At 31.6% G+C, this 18,511-nt stretch overlaps 1 protein-coding gene across 1 annotated transcript; it reads right to left on the bottom strand.

The window, feature by feature from the left end:
- On the bottom strand, positions 1–4,961 carry LOC119605710 (glucose dehydrogenase [FAD, quinone]). The gene is made up of 2 exons (XM_037958986.1): positions 4,474–4,961; positions 1–1,810 (listed from the first exon to the last, which is right to left on the bottom strand). Exons 1-2 carry the CDS (start codon positions 4,850–4,852, stop codon positions 312–314), a joined length of 1,878 nt encoding a protein of 625 aa, XP_037814914.1. The 5' UTR covers positions 4,853–4,961; the 3' UTR covers positions 1–311.
- Between the last annotated feature and the right edge of the window lie 13,550 nt (positions 4,962–18,511).

Consider the following 18,511-nt stretch of genomic DNA (forward strand, 5'->3'; position numbering starts at 1 on the left):
CTTAACATTTGCTCTCCATTTTATTTAATTTTTAATTAGGCGTACTTTTTTATATAAAAAATCATTTAATCAATCAATTGCGCTTAAAATAAAATTAAAATTCTAAGCGAAAGACAAAACTTTGTAATAAATATTATAAATAACTTAATAAACTATTTTTTAAGTAAAAAATAAAACTTATAATAAAAATTAATTTTTTTATAAAATACAAATAAATAATAAAAGTTTCAATTTGGTTTCGAATAATGCTAAATAAGACTAAAATTAAACTAATATATAATTAAGATTTAGTGACTTAACTTAAATACTAATTAAACGACTGTATTCTTAATCCAAAATTCTTTAATCATATCGGAACCCTTTTCAGCAATCATTATAACGGGAGCATTGGTGTTAGCACTCACCAAGGTGGGCATTATACTGGCATCAATGACACGTAAACCTCTAATGCCATAAACCCTTAACTGGGGATCTACCACCGCTTCGGGATCCCAATAGGGACCCATTTTGCAAGTGCCTACCGGATGATAAATAGTACAAGTATAATGTCTTATCATGCACTCCCAATAGGGATCGGTAAACATTTGTAAATGTTGGCAACCGGGCCATTTAATGGCGGATAAGCGTGAACCAAATCTTTGCATGGCTTGGGTGCGTGATAGAGCTACAGCCACTTTAACACCCTCTATTAAAGTTTTCAAATCAAAATCATCCGCCAAATAGTTGGGTATTATATAGGGATAATCAAAGGGATTACCAGATCTCAATTTAATAGAACCTTTGCTACGGGGTCTCAGCAACATAGGTATAATACTCCAAACATCATGATTATTAATCTTTTCAAAAACTGCTCTATAGAAAGCATCAGTTAAACCATGAGCCTTTCTCAGCTGATTGCCACCATCCGAATTAGTGGAACCGGAAACAAAATGAAACTCTATATCTGGCCAATCCAAAGATTTGTTAGCATATTTGGTATTAACAAAAGCCAAACCTTCCACACCGCCCAATATAGTCAAAGGTCCCTGACCGAATACAGCATATTGTAAAACCGTAGACATAGAATGGAATCGACTTTCCACTATGGAAACCGGTTGATTAACCAAGAAAGTTAGGCCACCCAAACCTATATGATCCTGCATATTTTCACCCACATTTAATTCCTTAATCACGGGTATACGATGTTTGGCCAACTCTTTTCTTGGACCTATACCCGAAAGCATTAAAATTTGTGGAGAATTGACAGATCCACCCGATAAAATAACCTCCTTTTTAGCTCTAACATGGAACAGTTTTTGATCTTTAACAAACTCCACACCAAAAGCCAATTTGGTGACAGGATCTATCATTATACGTGTAACCTGGGAATTCATGGATATATGCAGATTAGGTCTTAATCTAGCCGGTCTCAAGAAGGCCTTAGCTGTACTGCAACGACTGCCTCGACGAGTAGTACCTTGGGCTATCATAAAACCAGCTTGTTTTTCACCATTCAAATCACGATTCTCATAACCCATTTCAACTCCAGCCTCCACAAAACTGGCCGCCAAAGGAGTATGATAAGGAGCCTCACCTACGGTCAGATAACCTCCGGTAGAATGATACGGTGTACTGGCCAAATAGGGATTTGTATTATCTTCTGATTTCTTGAAATAGTACAAAGCATCTCGATAGCCCCAACCGGTGTTACCCTGCGCCTCCCAACCGTCATAATCATGCTTACTGCCGCGAAGATATAACATGTAATTAAGAACACTTGAACCTCCCAGCACCTTGCCACGAGGCCAATTACAACGACCGCCATTCATAGCTGGAAAGGAAAAAACGAACATTCTTAAAAGGACTCTTTAAGAAATAGAGTAATATTTAATATTATATAGCCCAGTCTATAGTATGGACAAGTAGTCTATAGTCTAATCAATAATCTAATACATAGTCCAGTCTATAGTCTAGTATAGTCTGCTCTAATATAGTCTAGTCTATAGTCTAGTGTATATTCTAGTGTATAGTCTAGTCTATAGGCTAGTCTATAGTCTAGTCTAAAGTCTAGTCTATAGTCTAGTCTATAGTCTAGTCTATAGTCTAGTCTATAGTCTAGTCTATAGTCTAGTCTATAGTCCAGTCTATAGTCCAGTCTATAGTCCAGTCTATAGTCCAGTCTATAGTCTAGTCTATAGTCTAGTCTATAGTCTAGTCTATAGTCTAGTCTATAGTCTAGTCTATAGTCTAGTCTATAGTCTAGTCTATAGTCTAGTCTATAGTCTAGTCTATAGTCTAGTCTATAGTCTAGTCTATAGTCTAGTCTATAGTCTAGTCTATAGTCTAGTCTATAGTCTAGTCTATAGTCTAGTCTATAGTCTAGTCTATAGTCTAGTCTATAGTCTAGTCTATAGTCTAGTCTATAGTCTAGTCTATAGTCTAGTCTATAGTCTAGTCTATAGTCTAGTCTATAGTCTAGTCTATAGTCTAGTCTATAGTCTAGTCTATAGTCTAGTCTATAGTCTAGTCTATAGTCTAGTCTATAGTCTAGTCTATAGTCTAGTCTATAGTCTAGTCTATAGTCTAGTCTATAGTCTAGTTCTATAGTCTAGTCTATAGTCTAGTCTATAGTCTAGTCTATAGTCTAGTCTATAGTCTAGTCTATAGTCTAGTCTATAGTCTAGTCTATAGTCTAGTCTATAGTCTAGTCTATAGTCTAGTCTATAGTCTAGTCTATAGTCTAGTCTATAGTCTAGTCTATAGTCTAGTCTATATAGTCTAGTCTATAGTCTAGTCTATAGTCTAGTCTATAGTCTAGTCTATAGTCTAGTCTATAGTCTAGTCTATAGTCTAGTCTATAGTCTAGTCTATAGTCTAGTCTATAGTCTAGTCTATAGTCTATTCTATAGTCTAGTCTATAGTCTAGTCTATAGTCTAGTCTATAGTCTAGTCTATAGTCTAGTCTATAGTCTAGTCTATAGTCTAGTCTATAGTCTAGTCTATAGTCTAGTCTATAGTCTAGTGTAGTCTATAGTCTAGTCTTTAATCTAGTCTAAAGCTTAGTCTTATGTTTAGTTTAAAGTCTACTCTATAGTCTAGTCTAAAGTCTAGTCTATAGTCTAGTCTATAGTCTAGTCTATAGTCTAGTCTATAGTCTAGTCTATAGTCTAGTCTATAGTCTAGTCTATAGTCTAGTCTATAGTCTAGTCTATAGTCTAGTCTATAGTCTAGTCTATAGTCTAGTCTATAGTCTAGTCTATAGTCTAGTCTATAGTCTAGTGTAGTCTATAGTCTAGTCTTTAATCTAGTCTAAAGCTTAGTCTTATGTTTAGTTTAAAGTCTACTCTATAGTCTAGTCTAAAGTCTAGTCTATAGTCTAGTCTATAGTCTAGTCTATAGTCTAGTCTATAGTCTAGTCTATAGTCTAGTCTATAGTCTAGTCTATAGTCTAGTCTATAGTCTAGTCTATAGTCTAGTCTATAGTCTAGTCTATAGTCTAGTCTATAGTCTAGTCTATAGTCTAGTCTATAGTCTAGTCTATAGTCTAGTCTATAGTCTAGTCTATAGTCTAGTCTATAGTCTAGTCTATAGTCTAGTCTATAGTCTAGTCTATAGTCTAGTCTATAGTCTAGTCTATAGTCTAGTCTATAGTCTAGTCTATAGTCTAGTCTATAGTCTAGTCTATAGTCTAGTCTATAGTCTAGTCTATAGTCTAGTCTATAGTCTAGTCTATAGTCTAGTCTATAGTCTAGTCTATAGTCTAGTCTATAGTCTAGTCTATAGTCTAGTCTATAGTCTAGTCTATAGTCTAGTCTATAGTCTAGTCTATAGTCTAGTCTATAGTCTAGTCTATAGTCTAGTCTATAGTCTAGTCTATAGTCTAGTCTATAGTCTAGTCTATAGTCTAGTCTATAGTCTAGTCTATAGTCTAGTCTATAGTCTAGTCTATAGTCTAGTCTATAGTCTAGTCTATAGTCTAGTCTATAGTCTAGTCTATAGTCTAGTCTATAGTCTAGTCTATAGTCTAGTCTATAGTCTAGTCTATAGTCTAGTCTATAGTCTAGTCTATAGTCTAGTCTATAGTCTAGTCTATAGTCTAGTCTATAGTCTAGTCTATAGTCTAGTCTATAGTCTAGTCTATAGTCTAGTCTATAGTCTAGTCTATAGTCTAGTCTATAGTCTAGTCTATAGTCTAGTCTATAGTCTAGTCTATAGTCTAGTCTATAGTCTAGTCTATAGTCTAGTCTATAAGTCTATAGTCTAGTCTATAGTCTAGTCTAGTCTATAGTCTAGTCTATAGTCTAGTCTATAGTCTAGTCTATAGTCTAGTCTATAGTCTAGTCTATAGTCTAGTCTATAGTCTAGTCTATAGTCTAGTCTAGTGTAGTCTATAGTCTAGTCTTTAATCTAGTCTAAAGCTTAGTCTTATGTTTAGTTTAAAGTCTACTCTATAGTCTAGTCTAAAGTCTAGTCTAAAGTCCAAATCTCACTTACCCAAACACGATGTACCCGATGGCTCCGTCTTATACTTCCAATCCATTTTACTCAATTGCAAATAGCCAGCCATTAGAGGGACATCCGAAATTTCCGTTTCATCTCCACCCGCCTCCAGTAATAAGACATTCCAATTTTCCACTTCCGTTAAACGATTCGCCACCACTGATCCCGCCGAACCGGCGCCTATTATAATAAAATCATAATGATCTCTTATCTCATCACCGGGAGTATCATTGGGCTTAGATTCAGGATCCATAATCTCTTCATATTGAAAGTAGGCTATGGCCGCCACTAGCATGGGTACAAACCAACTGTTACTGGTGGCAGCGGTAACAGCGCCACCTATAACACCCGCCGCACTGGCTATAGCGCTCATTTTATGGGATTTTTAGTTTTATTAAAAGGAAATTAATTTTTAAAAAATTTTTTGTTGAAAAAAAAAATTTGATGATTAAAGCCTTATGGTGAACATGGCCAAATGTTAGCTGTAAAGATAAAAACAGAGAAATAAAATTTAAAATTAACAAAATTATGCAATTTATAAAACACTAAATTATTATGAACAATAAAAAACTGAAATTCCGTAATATTTATAAAACAAAATTTCGATTTCAATTAAAATTTCCATTATTAAGATTCCTGACACTGTTACACTTGATGTAATTCAATATTGTGTGTATTTGGTTGTTATTGTTTTATTATATTTACATTTGCTGGGGTTTACGTTTCCGGAATTTTAAATTTGAAGATTTTAACTTAACAGCAACATAACTGACCGCCTGCTCACCATTTTGTTTTGTCACAAAGTTATGTTTAGGCGGTTTGTCTTAGTCCCCCTTTTAACTCTGATGTTTTCGCGGGGTTTTTTTGTTTATATTATTTACCAAAAAATATTTATTTTAACTATTGCATGTTATTTTAGATATTTTTCGTATGAAATTGAAATTAAACAAAATATACATATAAATATAATAAATTACGTGCACCCGGTAACGTACAAAAGTTTGATTGTGTACTTAGTAACACATTGACACATTCACACTTTCCATATACACACATACGTATATTTTTACAGTTAGTTTTTCTTTAATTTTTAAAATTCATTAGATGTGTCAACAATATACGTTATTTTAAAACATTTTCAATGTTTTGTACGTCAGCCAACAACACCTCCGCCATTTTTACCATTTATGTAAAATTCCCAAAATTCATAAAAGTTTTGTTTAGAAAAAAAGTCACTTTAGCATAAAACTTATGAAAATCAAACTTTAGTTTTTGGCAAAAACTATATTATTATTTAGTACGATATGCATAAAGTTTTATTTATGTCATATGTAGTTTACAAAAAAATAACGTGTTAATTATAGTTTAAAGTTTTTTGGCGTAAACTTTACGAAATATTTCATTATTCCAATGAAACATTTACATAAAGTTTGTACCAATAATTGCTCGCAAATATATTGACAAGTGACTCACTAATATTGTCAAAACTTTCTTATTAGAAGCTTATTACCGCATACATTACCTAGTAAGGTATTTCGTCATAGACTTTTTTTAGAGAAAAGTTATGTTTATCCCAGTTGGCAACACTTTTGTCTGTAAAAACTTAGGTTTAAAACTCTATAAGATAAGAATTGGTTCTTTCAGGTACTATCTATCGACGTCCTCACATTCCTATTGGTTGGACAATGCAAGACTAATGGGTCAAAGCTAGGTGTTCTATTTGATAGTACCCTCCCAGCAATTCGGTCGAACATCCCGAACTACCTATTTAACCTACCACTTAGGGTTACCCTAGCCAAAGACTGTCCAGGTGACTAGCTATTTTAAAATTTGCTTGTACTACGAGGAAGTCAATCGTCACCCCATAGATTACGAAGGGGCAGACATAAAGCTTAGGTTTGTCCCCTCTCTCGTTTACAAAAAGTACATCCGTGACGAAAGACGAATTAGAGCCAACCAGGTGGTTAGACGTTAGTGGATATCACTGTCTTTTTCGGAGGCATTGACTCTATGTTGAACTGCTGGGCTAGTTTAGGTCCCTGAGCATAAAGACTACTAGGAAAATGAACAGGCATATGAACTAATCAGAGCGGGACCTCTACAACGGAATATCTATAACGTTAAATCCTTTAGGATTCTTTGTTAAAAAGGTCGAGGGGCCAAGTTAGTCTGACCTTCTGTCAATGAGAAATGCACAAGGCAACTTATAACCTGAAAAAATGGGAGTTATATTGAGGTTACTGGCAGTAACAACTGGACACTCAAGACTGCTCAGGTTCCCCTTCAACAAAGTTTATGGCGGTTGCAATGATAATGAAAATAAGGAAATAATTTCCTCCTTGTGAATGTCCCAAACATATAGCTATCAAGAGAAATATATGACTTTTGAAATAGTGTATTATCGGGGTCCTGTCTAATTGACTAACTCAGATATTTTACTAAAATAGACTGAATCTAATGACAAAACGCAGTCTTCACCTGACAGTTTGAGCATAGTAATCAACCAAGGTCTGTTCTAGACCTAGGTCGAAATCCATTGTTAATGATACGATGCATGATTTAATGATAGATCATATTACTCATGATACCTTAAGTCCAATCGAAGCCAAATTACGATTTGGTTCTAATCTATATATATAAAATTCTAACGTTACTGACTGACTGATTCATCATCGCACAGCCTAAACGGTTGAAGCTAAGGAGCTGAAATTTGGACAGGAGGGTGGTCTCCCACCAAATAGATCCACTAAGACGGGATTTTTGGAAATTCGAATGTTTAGGGGGTAAAAAAGGGTAAAAACGGGTAAATTCTGTAACCTTATATCTCCTAAACCATAAAAGATACAAAAACGGTTTAAAGCTTATCGTCGTTCATTTAAAAAATAAGCGGACAGGTGTCTGGTAAGTAATAACATAGATGATGAAGTTCATCCAGACCTACTTGAGGAAAGTCAGTCGAAGTATTGAATTTAAATTCAGTCAGTATGAATGTATGTATGTTTGTTTGAACTTATAAACGACTGAACCGATTTTCTTTAAATGCGCACATGCTCTTTCGGTATGTCTGGATGGAACTATAGGCCATCTTTTGTTTTGGAATTTCAAGTAGGCGAGGTGCTACGTCGACATACAAAATAAAAGTCGTATTTATCGGAAACTGCAACAGCTGGCGACCTTGACATACATATGAATTGGTAGAAAATAGACGGCCTAGCTATAGTGGGCGTGGCACCTCCCATATAAAGGAATTTTTAAATTAGTATATCTGAAAAAATATAACACCTAGAGTCCTCCAATTTCTTCGGAACCACTTTAATATCAAAATGAATATTTAGGACAAAACTGGGCGGACTAGCAATAGGGAGAGTGATACCTCCAATATCACTTTAAAGCAAAAAATCGTTTATCTGGGAAACTATTTGAGATCGAATCTACAAATTTTACATTCAGGGGCCGGTTTCGGACCCTCCAATATAAATTAAACACAAAAATTCGTATAACGAGAAATTGTTAGAGCTAAAATCTTCAAATTTGACACAAACAACTTTGACATCGATGTGAACATTTGGGTACTAAATTGGCGGACTAGCAATAGGGGTATGGCACCTCCCATATGAATTAAATATAATAATGTGTATATCTGAGAAACTATTAGGACTAGAATACTCAAATTTTGCACGAGGAAATTTGACATTTATGTGAACATATGGGTACTACCAATTGATCCATAACATAGGTCAACAAATTTTTAACCCAGAGACCAAAGTATACTTTTCCAAGTTTTGGGAAACTTATTAAGTTTTGGGAACCTTCTTAATTGATCCATAACATAGATCAACAAATTTTTAACCCAAAGACCAAAGTATACTTTTACAAGTTTTTGGTAGTATTGGGGACGTTACAACAACACGAAGACGCCTATATTTATAAAGAGGTCTAGTTGACAGATTGCACCTTCAGATGATCTAACAAACTTTATAAATAAAAGTGTCTTCGAGCAATTAAAACATCTCCAAAATATCTGAAAAAACCTGATGTGATAAAGAAATTCTGATTTGAATCCGATTCGGAAAATTGGATTGAATTAATTGAATTTGAATTCATTATATATTTCAAATACAATTGATATACAAACTGATTAGTTTAAGCTTATTTCAGAAATGTTTCCAATTGGCTGAGATACATTATGTTCAAAATCTATTTAACGTTATTAGATCTATAATTATATACGACAGTTATAAGTTGCAATTAAAAGTTAACGGTTGCTTAATTAAGAAAATAAATTAATGTTAACTGAAAACCACCGACTAACTATATCATTATCTAATAAATAATTGAAATAACGTTAACACTACAACATAAGTGACAAAAATTATAAAATTAAGTTTTGTGTAATAGAAATGATAAATAACTTTAAATACTGATTAAAGGTACGTTCCCACTTATCAAATATTTGACGGAAAGGACTAAAACACTGTTTTATCTAAATGTTTTATTGATCTAACATGATTTTTCTAGTTGTACAAAATGTCAAAGCAAATAATAATGACGTTCTCATGACATAACTTTAACGATAGATTACGTTTGCGTAATTTTCATCAAATATTTGATAGATATGAACTTACCTTATGTTAAACTTCTCTATTTGTAATGCCAAAAGTTCATTAAGGCTTGATCCACTCAATAACAAATTGGTGGGAAATCATTGATTAAACTAAACCTGACATTTAGAACCTAAAATGGTAAAATAAATAGAAGTCTACTCTTACAACAAAATAATATTACAAATTATGAACTCCAACAAAAAACAGTACAATTTTGTGGTATTTCCAACAAGTAGTTTGGAAAAACTAGTTTTCAAATTGTACACATTTTTCCATGGCATGTCTCTATGGATGGATGGTGTAATGATGAAGATTGTGATTATGATTATAACCACTTGGTGGTTAAATGCTACAACATGCTGACTGCACTTGTTATAGCTGTTTGCTTTTATTGTAATATTATAAGACCTGAAAAACATTTTCCGTCTAAAAAACCAGCAACAGCTTTAAGACAGGTTTATGTAAAAATATTCGAAAACAAGAAGAAGCACAAAAAACGTAAAACAAATCAAATGGCGTCTGTTATAAAAGTCAAGTTCAAGGTATAAAATCTTTTAAAATAATTTAAACTTTTGTTAAATACTATGAAACTTTAGCACTGATAACTTTATTTAACAAATTTTTTACAACTTTCATTGATTAACCGTTAATTAACATAGTTTAATTTCTATTTAAAAATTTTATGCTTTTTTGGTTTTAAAAAACTAGAAAATACAGACGCATTTATTAATCACAACAAACACAACATTGTATGACCAATTTTAGTCATAGGAAAGGAAATGTTATTATTTTGAGGCAAAAGTCGACTCTGCAACTTGCTACGCTATAATTGGAAATCCATTGTTCATTGACATTTTATAAAAGAAAAACACCTGCTTTGGAATAAGTATTTTAATTGAAATATTTTATAATAATGATGTGAAAAGCCCATAGGGAACAAATCCAAACTTGATTAGTAAGGACTGTAGTTTAGACTATAGTTTAGACTTTAGTCCAATCTATAGTTTAGACTATAGTACAGACTATAGTTTTGACCATAGTCCAGACTATAATATAGAATATAATACCAACTGTCTGACTATAGTCATGCCACAGTTTACACTAAAGTGCAGATTATGGTGCAGATTATTGTTTAGAATTACTCCAGACTACAGTTTAGACTATAGTCCAGACTATAGTTTAGTCTATAGTCCAGGCTATAGTTTAGTCTATAGTCCAGACTATAGTTTAGTCTATAATCCAGACTATAGTTTAGTCTATAGTCCAGAATATAGTTTAGTCTATAGTCCAAAATATAGTTTAGTCTATAGTCCAGACTATAGTTTAGTCTATAGTCCAGACTATAGTTTAGTATATAGTCCAGACTATAGTTTAGTATATAGTCCAGACTATAGTTTAGTCTATAGTCCTGACTATAGTTTAGTCTATAGTCCAGACTATAGTTTAGTCTATAGTCCAAACTATAGTTTAGTCTATAGTCCAAACTATAGTTTACTCTGTAGTCCAGACTACAGTCCACACTATTGTCCATTGTACACACTATAGATTAGATTATAGTGCAGACTATAGTTTAGACTGTAATTCAAACTATAGTTTAGACTACAGTACAGACTATAGTTTAGACTATAGTACAGATTGTAGTTAAGACTATAGTAGAGATTGTAGTTAAGACTATAGTACTGACTATAGATTAGATTATAGTCCAGAATATATTTTAGACTATAGTTTAAACTATAGAACATATTATAGTAAAGACTATGGTACAGACTAGATTAGATTATAGTCCAGACTATAGATTAGACTACAGTTTAAACTATAGTCTATAGTTTAGACTATAGTCCAGAATATAGTTTAGACTGCAGTTTAGACTATAGTTTAGTCTATAGTCCAGACTATAGTTTAGTCTGTAATCCAGTCTATAGTCCAGACTATTGTTTAGCCTATAAAACAAACTATAGTCTACACTATAGTCCAGACTATAGTCCACACTATAGTGCAGACTATAGTCCACACTATAATCTAGAGTATAGCCCACACTATAGTTTAGATTATTGTACACACTATAGATTATACTATTGTCCAGACTATAGTTTAGTCTATAGTCCAGACTATAGTTTAGTCTATAGTCCAGACTATAGTTTAGTTTTTAGTCCAGACTATAGTTTAGTCTATAGTCCAGACTATTGTTTAGCCTATAGTACAGACTATAGTCCAGACTACAGTCCACACTATAATCTAGAGTATAGCCCACACTATAGTTTAGATTATTGTACACACTATAGATTAGACTATAGTCCAGACTATAGTTTAGTCCATTGTCCAGACTATAGTTTAGCCTATAGTCCAGACTATAGTTTAGCCTATAGTCCACAATATAGTCCAGAGTGTAGCCCATACTATAGTTTAGATTATTGTACACACTATAGATAAGACTATAGTACAGACTATAAATTAGATTATAGTCCAGAATATATTTTAGGCTATAGTTTAAACTATAGAACATATTATAGTTATGGCTATAGTACAGACTATGGAGTATATTTTAGACTATAGTCCAGACTTCAGTTTAGACTATAGTCCAGAGTATAGTTTAGACTATAGTTAAGACTACAGTTTAGACTATAGTCCAGTCTATACAGGTTAGACTACAGTCCAGACAATAGTTCAAGCTATAGTCCAGACTTTAGTCCAGAGTGTAATTTAAACTGTAGTATAGACTGTTATCTAAACTAGACTATTGTTGTCCAGACTATAGATTAGACTATGATATAGAATATAACCCAAACTATAGTCCAGATTATATATTGGACTTGTCCAGACTATAGTCCAGACTATGGAATAGACTTTAGTCCAGACTATAGAATAGACTATAGTCCAGACTATAGAATAGACTATAGTCCAGACTATAGAATAGACTATAGTCCAGAATATAGAATAGACTATAGTCCAGACTATAGAATATACTATAATCCAGACTATAGAATAGACTATAGTCCAGATTATAGGGTAGACTATAGTTTAGACTATAGGGTAGAAGCTATATATTATAGACCATAATCCAGACAATAGTTTAGGCTGTCATATGATTTATTGATCTGAGTAGGACCGAATAGAAAATGAGTCCGAAGTAAAAATTCTTGTTACATATATATATTCACTTGTTACCACCGATTGAATGCTATTACATATATTTCCGGTTACAGCAAACAGTTGTATTAACTTAACACTCTACCAAACCATTAAGTAGGGTACATAAAACTTCGCTCATAAAAAGTACACAAACAGCAACAACAACGTGTGACTGTATTTTAAATATAAAACGCATGAGGGCGTTTAAAACACACGCCAAAATGAATAAGAACAACAACAAACAAACAAAAAACGTTTCTTGTCATCAGCGTCAGACGTTGGACGGACGCATATTTGGTAGTAAAAAAACAACACAAAAACGTTTAAAGTCTAAACCAGAAAGTTTTGTTGATGAGTGCGTTTTCTTATTAACTTTTGTTAAAAAAAAAGTTCTTAAATTTCTCTTTTTCTTAAAAGTTTGGCCGTTAAATTAATTAAATTTTTTTTAATTATTAAAATTTTAAATAGAAATTAAGTTCAATAAACTTGTTAAGGTATTTTGAACAGTTGTTGTTATTTTTTGTTGGATTTATTTATTTGTTGTTTTTCCTTAATGAGGGAATTAATTAATGAATCACTTTTCATTTCACTGATTTCATCTTTATTTCTTTATTTTTTTCTCTACATTAAGAGAAATCATAAATTTTATTTATTTTTTTTATAAAAATTATGCAAATCTATGTATAAAACAAATTAGCACAAAAAAAAATTTAACACTCATTATTAGTTTTAAAATTTTCTTAAATAATTTTTGTTGTTGCATTTCTTTTCAAAGAAATAAAACTTTTATAATACTAAATGGTTAGCATGGACGCGCATGCGCAATGCCACCTCCACCACTTGTTTTCTTTCTTTTTAATATTTTTTTATTATTATTTTCTTCTTTATAATTGTTGTTTTTTAACACTTACTTAATAGTAATTTTCTTTTGTTGTAATATGTACAAAAATTATGAATTTTAGTATCTTTCGTTTTACACTTTTTTGTAAATTCTTTCCCTTGGACTTTAAAAAAATACAAAAAAAACAACTTCAATATTTTATTCACTTTCTTTTTTCTCGTATCTTCTTTAAATAAATTTTTTCTTTTTATTCGAAATTTCTTTTTATTTTGCCGTTTTAACTTCTTTTCTCTTGCACGTCTTATTGTTAACTGTTTGTTATTTGAAATTTATACTTGGCTTGAATAGTTAAACTTTGGTTTTGGCCACTTAGAGTAAGAGTTAAGTCAAAAGAGTGTTTTTCGGTTTTAGTAAACTCTCTATTTTGTTTCTTCTTTTACTTGCATTTAAGAGTGTCTTAACAATTTAAAGATCTTCAATTGATTCCTACTATGACTATATTCGCCCCCAAAATTTTATTTATCTATATTTGTTATAGGAGAAATTGTTCTAAGTTCCAAATTATTTTCTACCTTTAAGATCGTACGTGTAGATGTAAGCATTTGATAAAATATATAAATGAATTTGTAATTTAAAAAAATTATTTTGAAAAGTTGTTGAAATTTTTCGTTTTTCGACACAAAGTTCTTCAACTCTCTCCACCACATTTTTTCGTCATGTATTATTTAGACTATCAGGCATCCGAATGATGTCTCCTCGTTTCATTATGACCAACTATAGCTTAGCCTAAAGTCCATACTTAAGTTAAGACTAATAATGTCCAGCATAAAGTCCAGACTATAGTGCAGACGATGGTTTGGTCTACAGTCCATTCTATAGATTAGACAATAGTCCTGACGACAGTCCAGCCCATAGTTTAGACTAAACTATTCTCAATAGTTTGACAAAAGCAAGATTATGGTTTAGATTTGGAGACCAACCATTAGTTAGTTAGTTTAGTTAGTAGGTTAGTTAGTTAGTTAGTTAGTTAGTTAGTTAGTTAGGTTAGTTAGTTAGTTAGTTAGTTAGTTAGTTAGTTAGTTAGTTAGTTAGTTAGTTAGTTAGTTAGTTAGTTAGTTAGTTCAGTTAGTTAGTTCGTTGTTAGTTAGTTAGTTCGTTAGTTATTTAGTTCGTTCGTTAGTTCGTTCGTTTTTACGTTCGTTCTTCGTTAGTTAGTAGTTAGTTAGTAGTTAGTTAGTTAGTTAGTTAGTTAGTAGTTAGTTAGTTAGTTAGTTAGTTAGTTAGTTAGTTAGTTAGTTAGTAGTTAGTTAGTTAGTTAGTTAGTTAGTTAGTTAGTTAGTTAGTTAGTTAGTTAGTAGTTAGTTAGTTAGTTAGTTAGTTAGTTAGTTAGTTAGTTAGTAGTTAGTTAGTTAGTTAGTTAGTAGTTAGTTAGTAGTTAGTTAGTTAGTTAGTTAGTTAGTTAGTTAGTTAGTTAGTTAGTTAGTTAGTAGTTAGTTAGTTAGTTAGTTAGTTAGTAGTTAGTTAGTTAGTTAGTTAGTTAGTTAGTTAGTTAGTAGTTAGTTAGTTAGTTAGTTAGTAGTTAGTTAGTAGTAGTTAGTTAGTTAGTTAGTTAGTTAGTTAGTAGTTAGTAGTAGTAGTTAGTTAGTTAGTTAGTTAGTTAGTAGTTAGTTAGTTAGTTAGTTAGTTAGTAGTTAGTTAGTAGTTAGTTAGTTAGTAGTTAGTTGTTAGTAGTTAGTTAGTTAGTTAGTTAGTTAGTTAGTAGTTAGTAGTTAGTTAGTAGTTAGTTAGTTAGTTAGTTAGTTAGTTAGTTAGTTAGTTAGTTAGTAGTAGTTAGTTAGTTAGTTAGTAGTTAGTTAGTTAGTTAGTTAGTTAGTTAGTTAGTTAGTTAGTTAGTAGTTAGTTAGTAGTTAGTTAGTTAGTTAGTTAGTTAGTTAGTAGTTAGTTAGTAGTTAGTAGTAGTTAGTAGTTAGTTAGTTAGTTAGTTAGTAGTTAGTAGTTAGTTAGTTAGTAGTTAGTTAGTAGTTAGTTAGTTAGTTAGTTAGTTAGTTAGTTAGTTAGTTAGTTAGTTAGTTAGTTAGTTAGTTAGTAGTTAGTAGTTAGTTAGTTAGTTAGTAGTAGTTAGTAGTTAGTTAGTTAGTTAGTTAGTTAGTTAGTTAGTTAGTTAGTTAGTTAGTTAGTTAGTTAGTTAGTTAGTTAGTTAGTTAGTTAGTTAGGTAGTTAGTAGTTAGTTAGTTAGTTAGTTAGGTAGTTAGTTAGTTAGTTAGTTAGTTAGTTAGTTAGTTAGTTAGTTAGTTAGTTAGTAGTTAGTAGTTAGTTAGTTAGTTAGTAGTTAGTAGTTAGTAGTTAGTTAGTTAGTTTAGTTAGTTAGTTAGTTAGTTAGTTAGTTAGTAGTTAGTTAGTTAGTTAGTTAGTTAGTTAGTTAGTTAGTTAGTTAGTTAGTTAGTTAGTTAGTTAGTTAGTTAGTTAGTTAGTTAGTTAGTTAGTTAGTAGTTAGTTAGTTAGTTAGTTAGTTAGTTAGTTAGTTAGTTAGTTAGTAGTTAGTTAGTTAGTTAGTTAGTTAGTTAGTTAGTAGTAGTTAGTTAGTTAGTAGTAGTTAGTTAGTTAGTTAGTTAGTTAGTTAGTTAGTTAGTTAGTTAGTTAGTTAGTTTAGTTAGTTAGTTAGTTAGTTAGTTAGTTAGTTAGTTAGTTAGTTAGTTAGTTAGTTAGTTAGTTAGTTAGTTAGTTAGTTAGTTAGTTAGTTAGTTAGTTAGTTAGTTAGTTAGTTAGTTAGTTAGTTAGTTAGTAGTTAGTTAGTTAGTTAGTTAGTTAGTTAGTTAGTTAGTTAGTTAGTTAGTTAGTTAGTTAGTTAGTTAGTTAGTTAGTTAGTTAGTTAGTTAGTTAGTTAGTTAGTTAGTTAGTTAGTTAGTTAGTTAGTTAGTTAGTTAGTTAGTTAGTTAGTTAGTTAGTTAGTTAGTTAGTTAGTTAGTTAGTTAGTTAGTTAGTTAGTTAGTTAGTAGTTAGTTAGTTAGTTAGTTAGTTAGTTAGTTAGTTAGTTAGTTAGTTAGTTAGTTAGTTAGTAGTTAGTTAGTTAGTTAGTTAGTTAGTAGTTAGTTAGTTAGTTAGTTAGTTAGTTAGTTAGTTAGTTAGTTAGTTAGTTAGTTAGTTAGTTAGTTAGTTAGTTAGTTAGTTAGTTAGTTAGTTAGTTAGTTAGTTAGTTAGTTAGTTAGTTAGTTAGTAGTAGTTAGTTAGTTAGTTAGTTAGTAGTTAGTTAGTTAGTTAGTTAGTTAGTTAGTTAGTTAGTTAGTTAGTTAGTTAGTTAGTTAGTTAGTTAGTTAGTAGTTAGTTAGTTAGTTAGTTAGTTAGTTAGTAGTAGTAGTTAGTTAGTTAGTTAGTTAGTTAGTTAGTTAGTTAGTTAGTTAGTTATGCTATAGTTCGATAAACAACAGTTTGGACTATAGATTAGGCAATAGACCCGACTACAGTCCAGACCAGAGTTTAGACCATACTTTTCCCAATAGTTTGACTATAGACCAGATTATGGTTTAGACTAAAATCCAATCATTAGTATAGACTACAGTTCAGTCTACAGCTTCGACTGCAGTTTAGATTATGGTCCAGGCTATATTTTCACTTTTACCCATGACTTCGATCCAAGTTGATCGCTTTGTAAGAATACCTGTAAGAGAAGAAAAAAATAGAGTTAGTAGAAGGAGAGATAGAAGAAACAGAAGGAAGGAAAGGAGATAATGAGAAACTAGAAACGTAGTGTGATTATTACGTCTAGACTTGAAGTTCTCACTAGTCTAAACGAATTAAGGAATGCGACAAGCCGTTTTAATCGCACCTAGAGTTCGATTTCGAGGCATATCCAAGGCTGTGCAGTTACAGAGAAGTTGAACTACCGTTTCATCTTCATTCTGACAACTTTAACAGAAGTCATTATAGGTAGGATCAAAGCGTCTAGCATGGCCAGATTAACTAATTTTAGTATTTGAAGACCAATGTGGCTCCATATAAGGCCACAGCGCTCTAGCTATCGAGCATGTGTATTCACTCGATCAACGTTCCTGAGTCATAGAATGACAGTAATCTGCGATCAACTTTTTAATTACAGGTAATGGTACTTCACAGAACTGATCTAATTTCCAATTCACTAAGCGTGGAACCAACTCTTGCCAAAGAGTCCGCACATATTATTGCCATATATGTATAGTACCGTCTCCTTTGACCCATATAAGAATAATGTTTGAATGTGTCGCCATATCATTGAGAGACATTCGGCATTAATGGGTAAGTTTAGATGTGGAAAACACACCAATAAGGGAATGGCAGCTTGCCTATCGGTAAAAATTCTGATATCTCTATTATAATACCAAATATTTTATTTGAAATAAAACAAAAATTATGCCAATAAAAAATACGAAAAACTTCTAGTCATCTAAAACAACAACTTCCCCCATAAAATTAATAAAATAAACAATAAAAACTTTCAATTTCATAAGTGTTTGTCAAACACACAACTGCTCACGCACGCTCATGACACTTTCAAAATTTAAACAATAGGTTCTCGTCATTTTTGGCCACCTAAGTAATAGAAACCAAATAATTATGATTGTGTTCAATAGATTCAAAGAGTGAATTCCAAAGAAAAGGGAAATTACATGACAGACAAAACTGTTCAACCCGAACAAGTGTCAAGTCATGATGACATTTACTGCGAGAGTGTAATTTCCTTTAAACTTAGACTTTGTAACACGATAAAATAGCAATATTTTTCTATTGTTGCAGCTCATTTAAGGAAAAACTTTTTGAAGCGTGCTAATGCTCACGTAGACCAAAGCAAATAAGGGAATTGGCAAAAAGGTTAAAACAATATCAAAAAATATTTTTGTTACAATAAACTAAATAAATTCTCTTAAATAAAACTCAATATTTAACAACCATGAAAAAATTTGACAAACAACAACTGTCAAAAGTAAATGTACTCTTTTCATCACTTTAAAACTTTCTCTTTAAAGTTGAAAAAACAACCATTTAACAACATTATGATGACTTACTGTCAGGCAGTGACAGTTGAATTTAAATTGTTGTTTAGAAAGAAAAAACTGTACCAGTGACATTTAACTGTTAAATGTGACATTTGTGTATCAAATGTTTGCTCTACAAATAGGGTTTCTATTTTGGGAATAACGGGGAAGAACGTTTTCCGATCTCAGGGAACATTTAAAAACAAATTTTCTATTTATCCAAAAAACCATAGACTAGACTATAGACTAGATTATAGACAGGACTATAGACTAGATTATAGACTGGACCGTAGACTAGACTAGACTATAAACTAGACTATAGACTAGACTATAGACTAGACTATAGACTAAACTATAGACTAGACTTTAGACTCGACTATAGACAAGACAATAGATTAGTCTATAGTCTAGACTATAGACCAGACTATAGACAAGACTATAGACTAGACTAT

This window comes from Lucilia sericata, unplaced genomic scaffold (assembly GCF_015586225.1).
Source record: "Lucilia sericata isolate MDLA Ls3-8-SP2 unplaced genomic scaffold, ASM1558622v1 Contig000511F_arrow, whole genome shotgun sequence".
NCBI lineage: Eukaryota > Metazoa > Arthropoda > Insecta > Diptera > Calliphoridae > Lucilia > Lucilia sericata.

What these genes read in the sequence shown, in the direction of transcription:
- LOC119605710 (XM_037958986.1), bottom strand. Translation starts at nt 4,852, where the DNA reads ATGAGCGCTATAGCCAGTGCGGCGGGTGTTATAGGTGGCGCTGTTACC. An exon ending in ATCGGGTACATCGTGTTTGG is followed by an intron (nt 1,811 to 4,473) that starts GTAAGTGAGATT and finishes TTTCCTTTCCAG; the next exon opens with CTATGAATGGCGGTCGTTGT.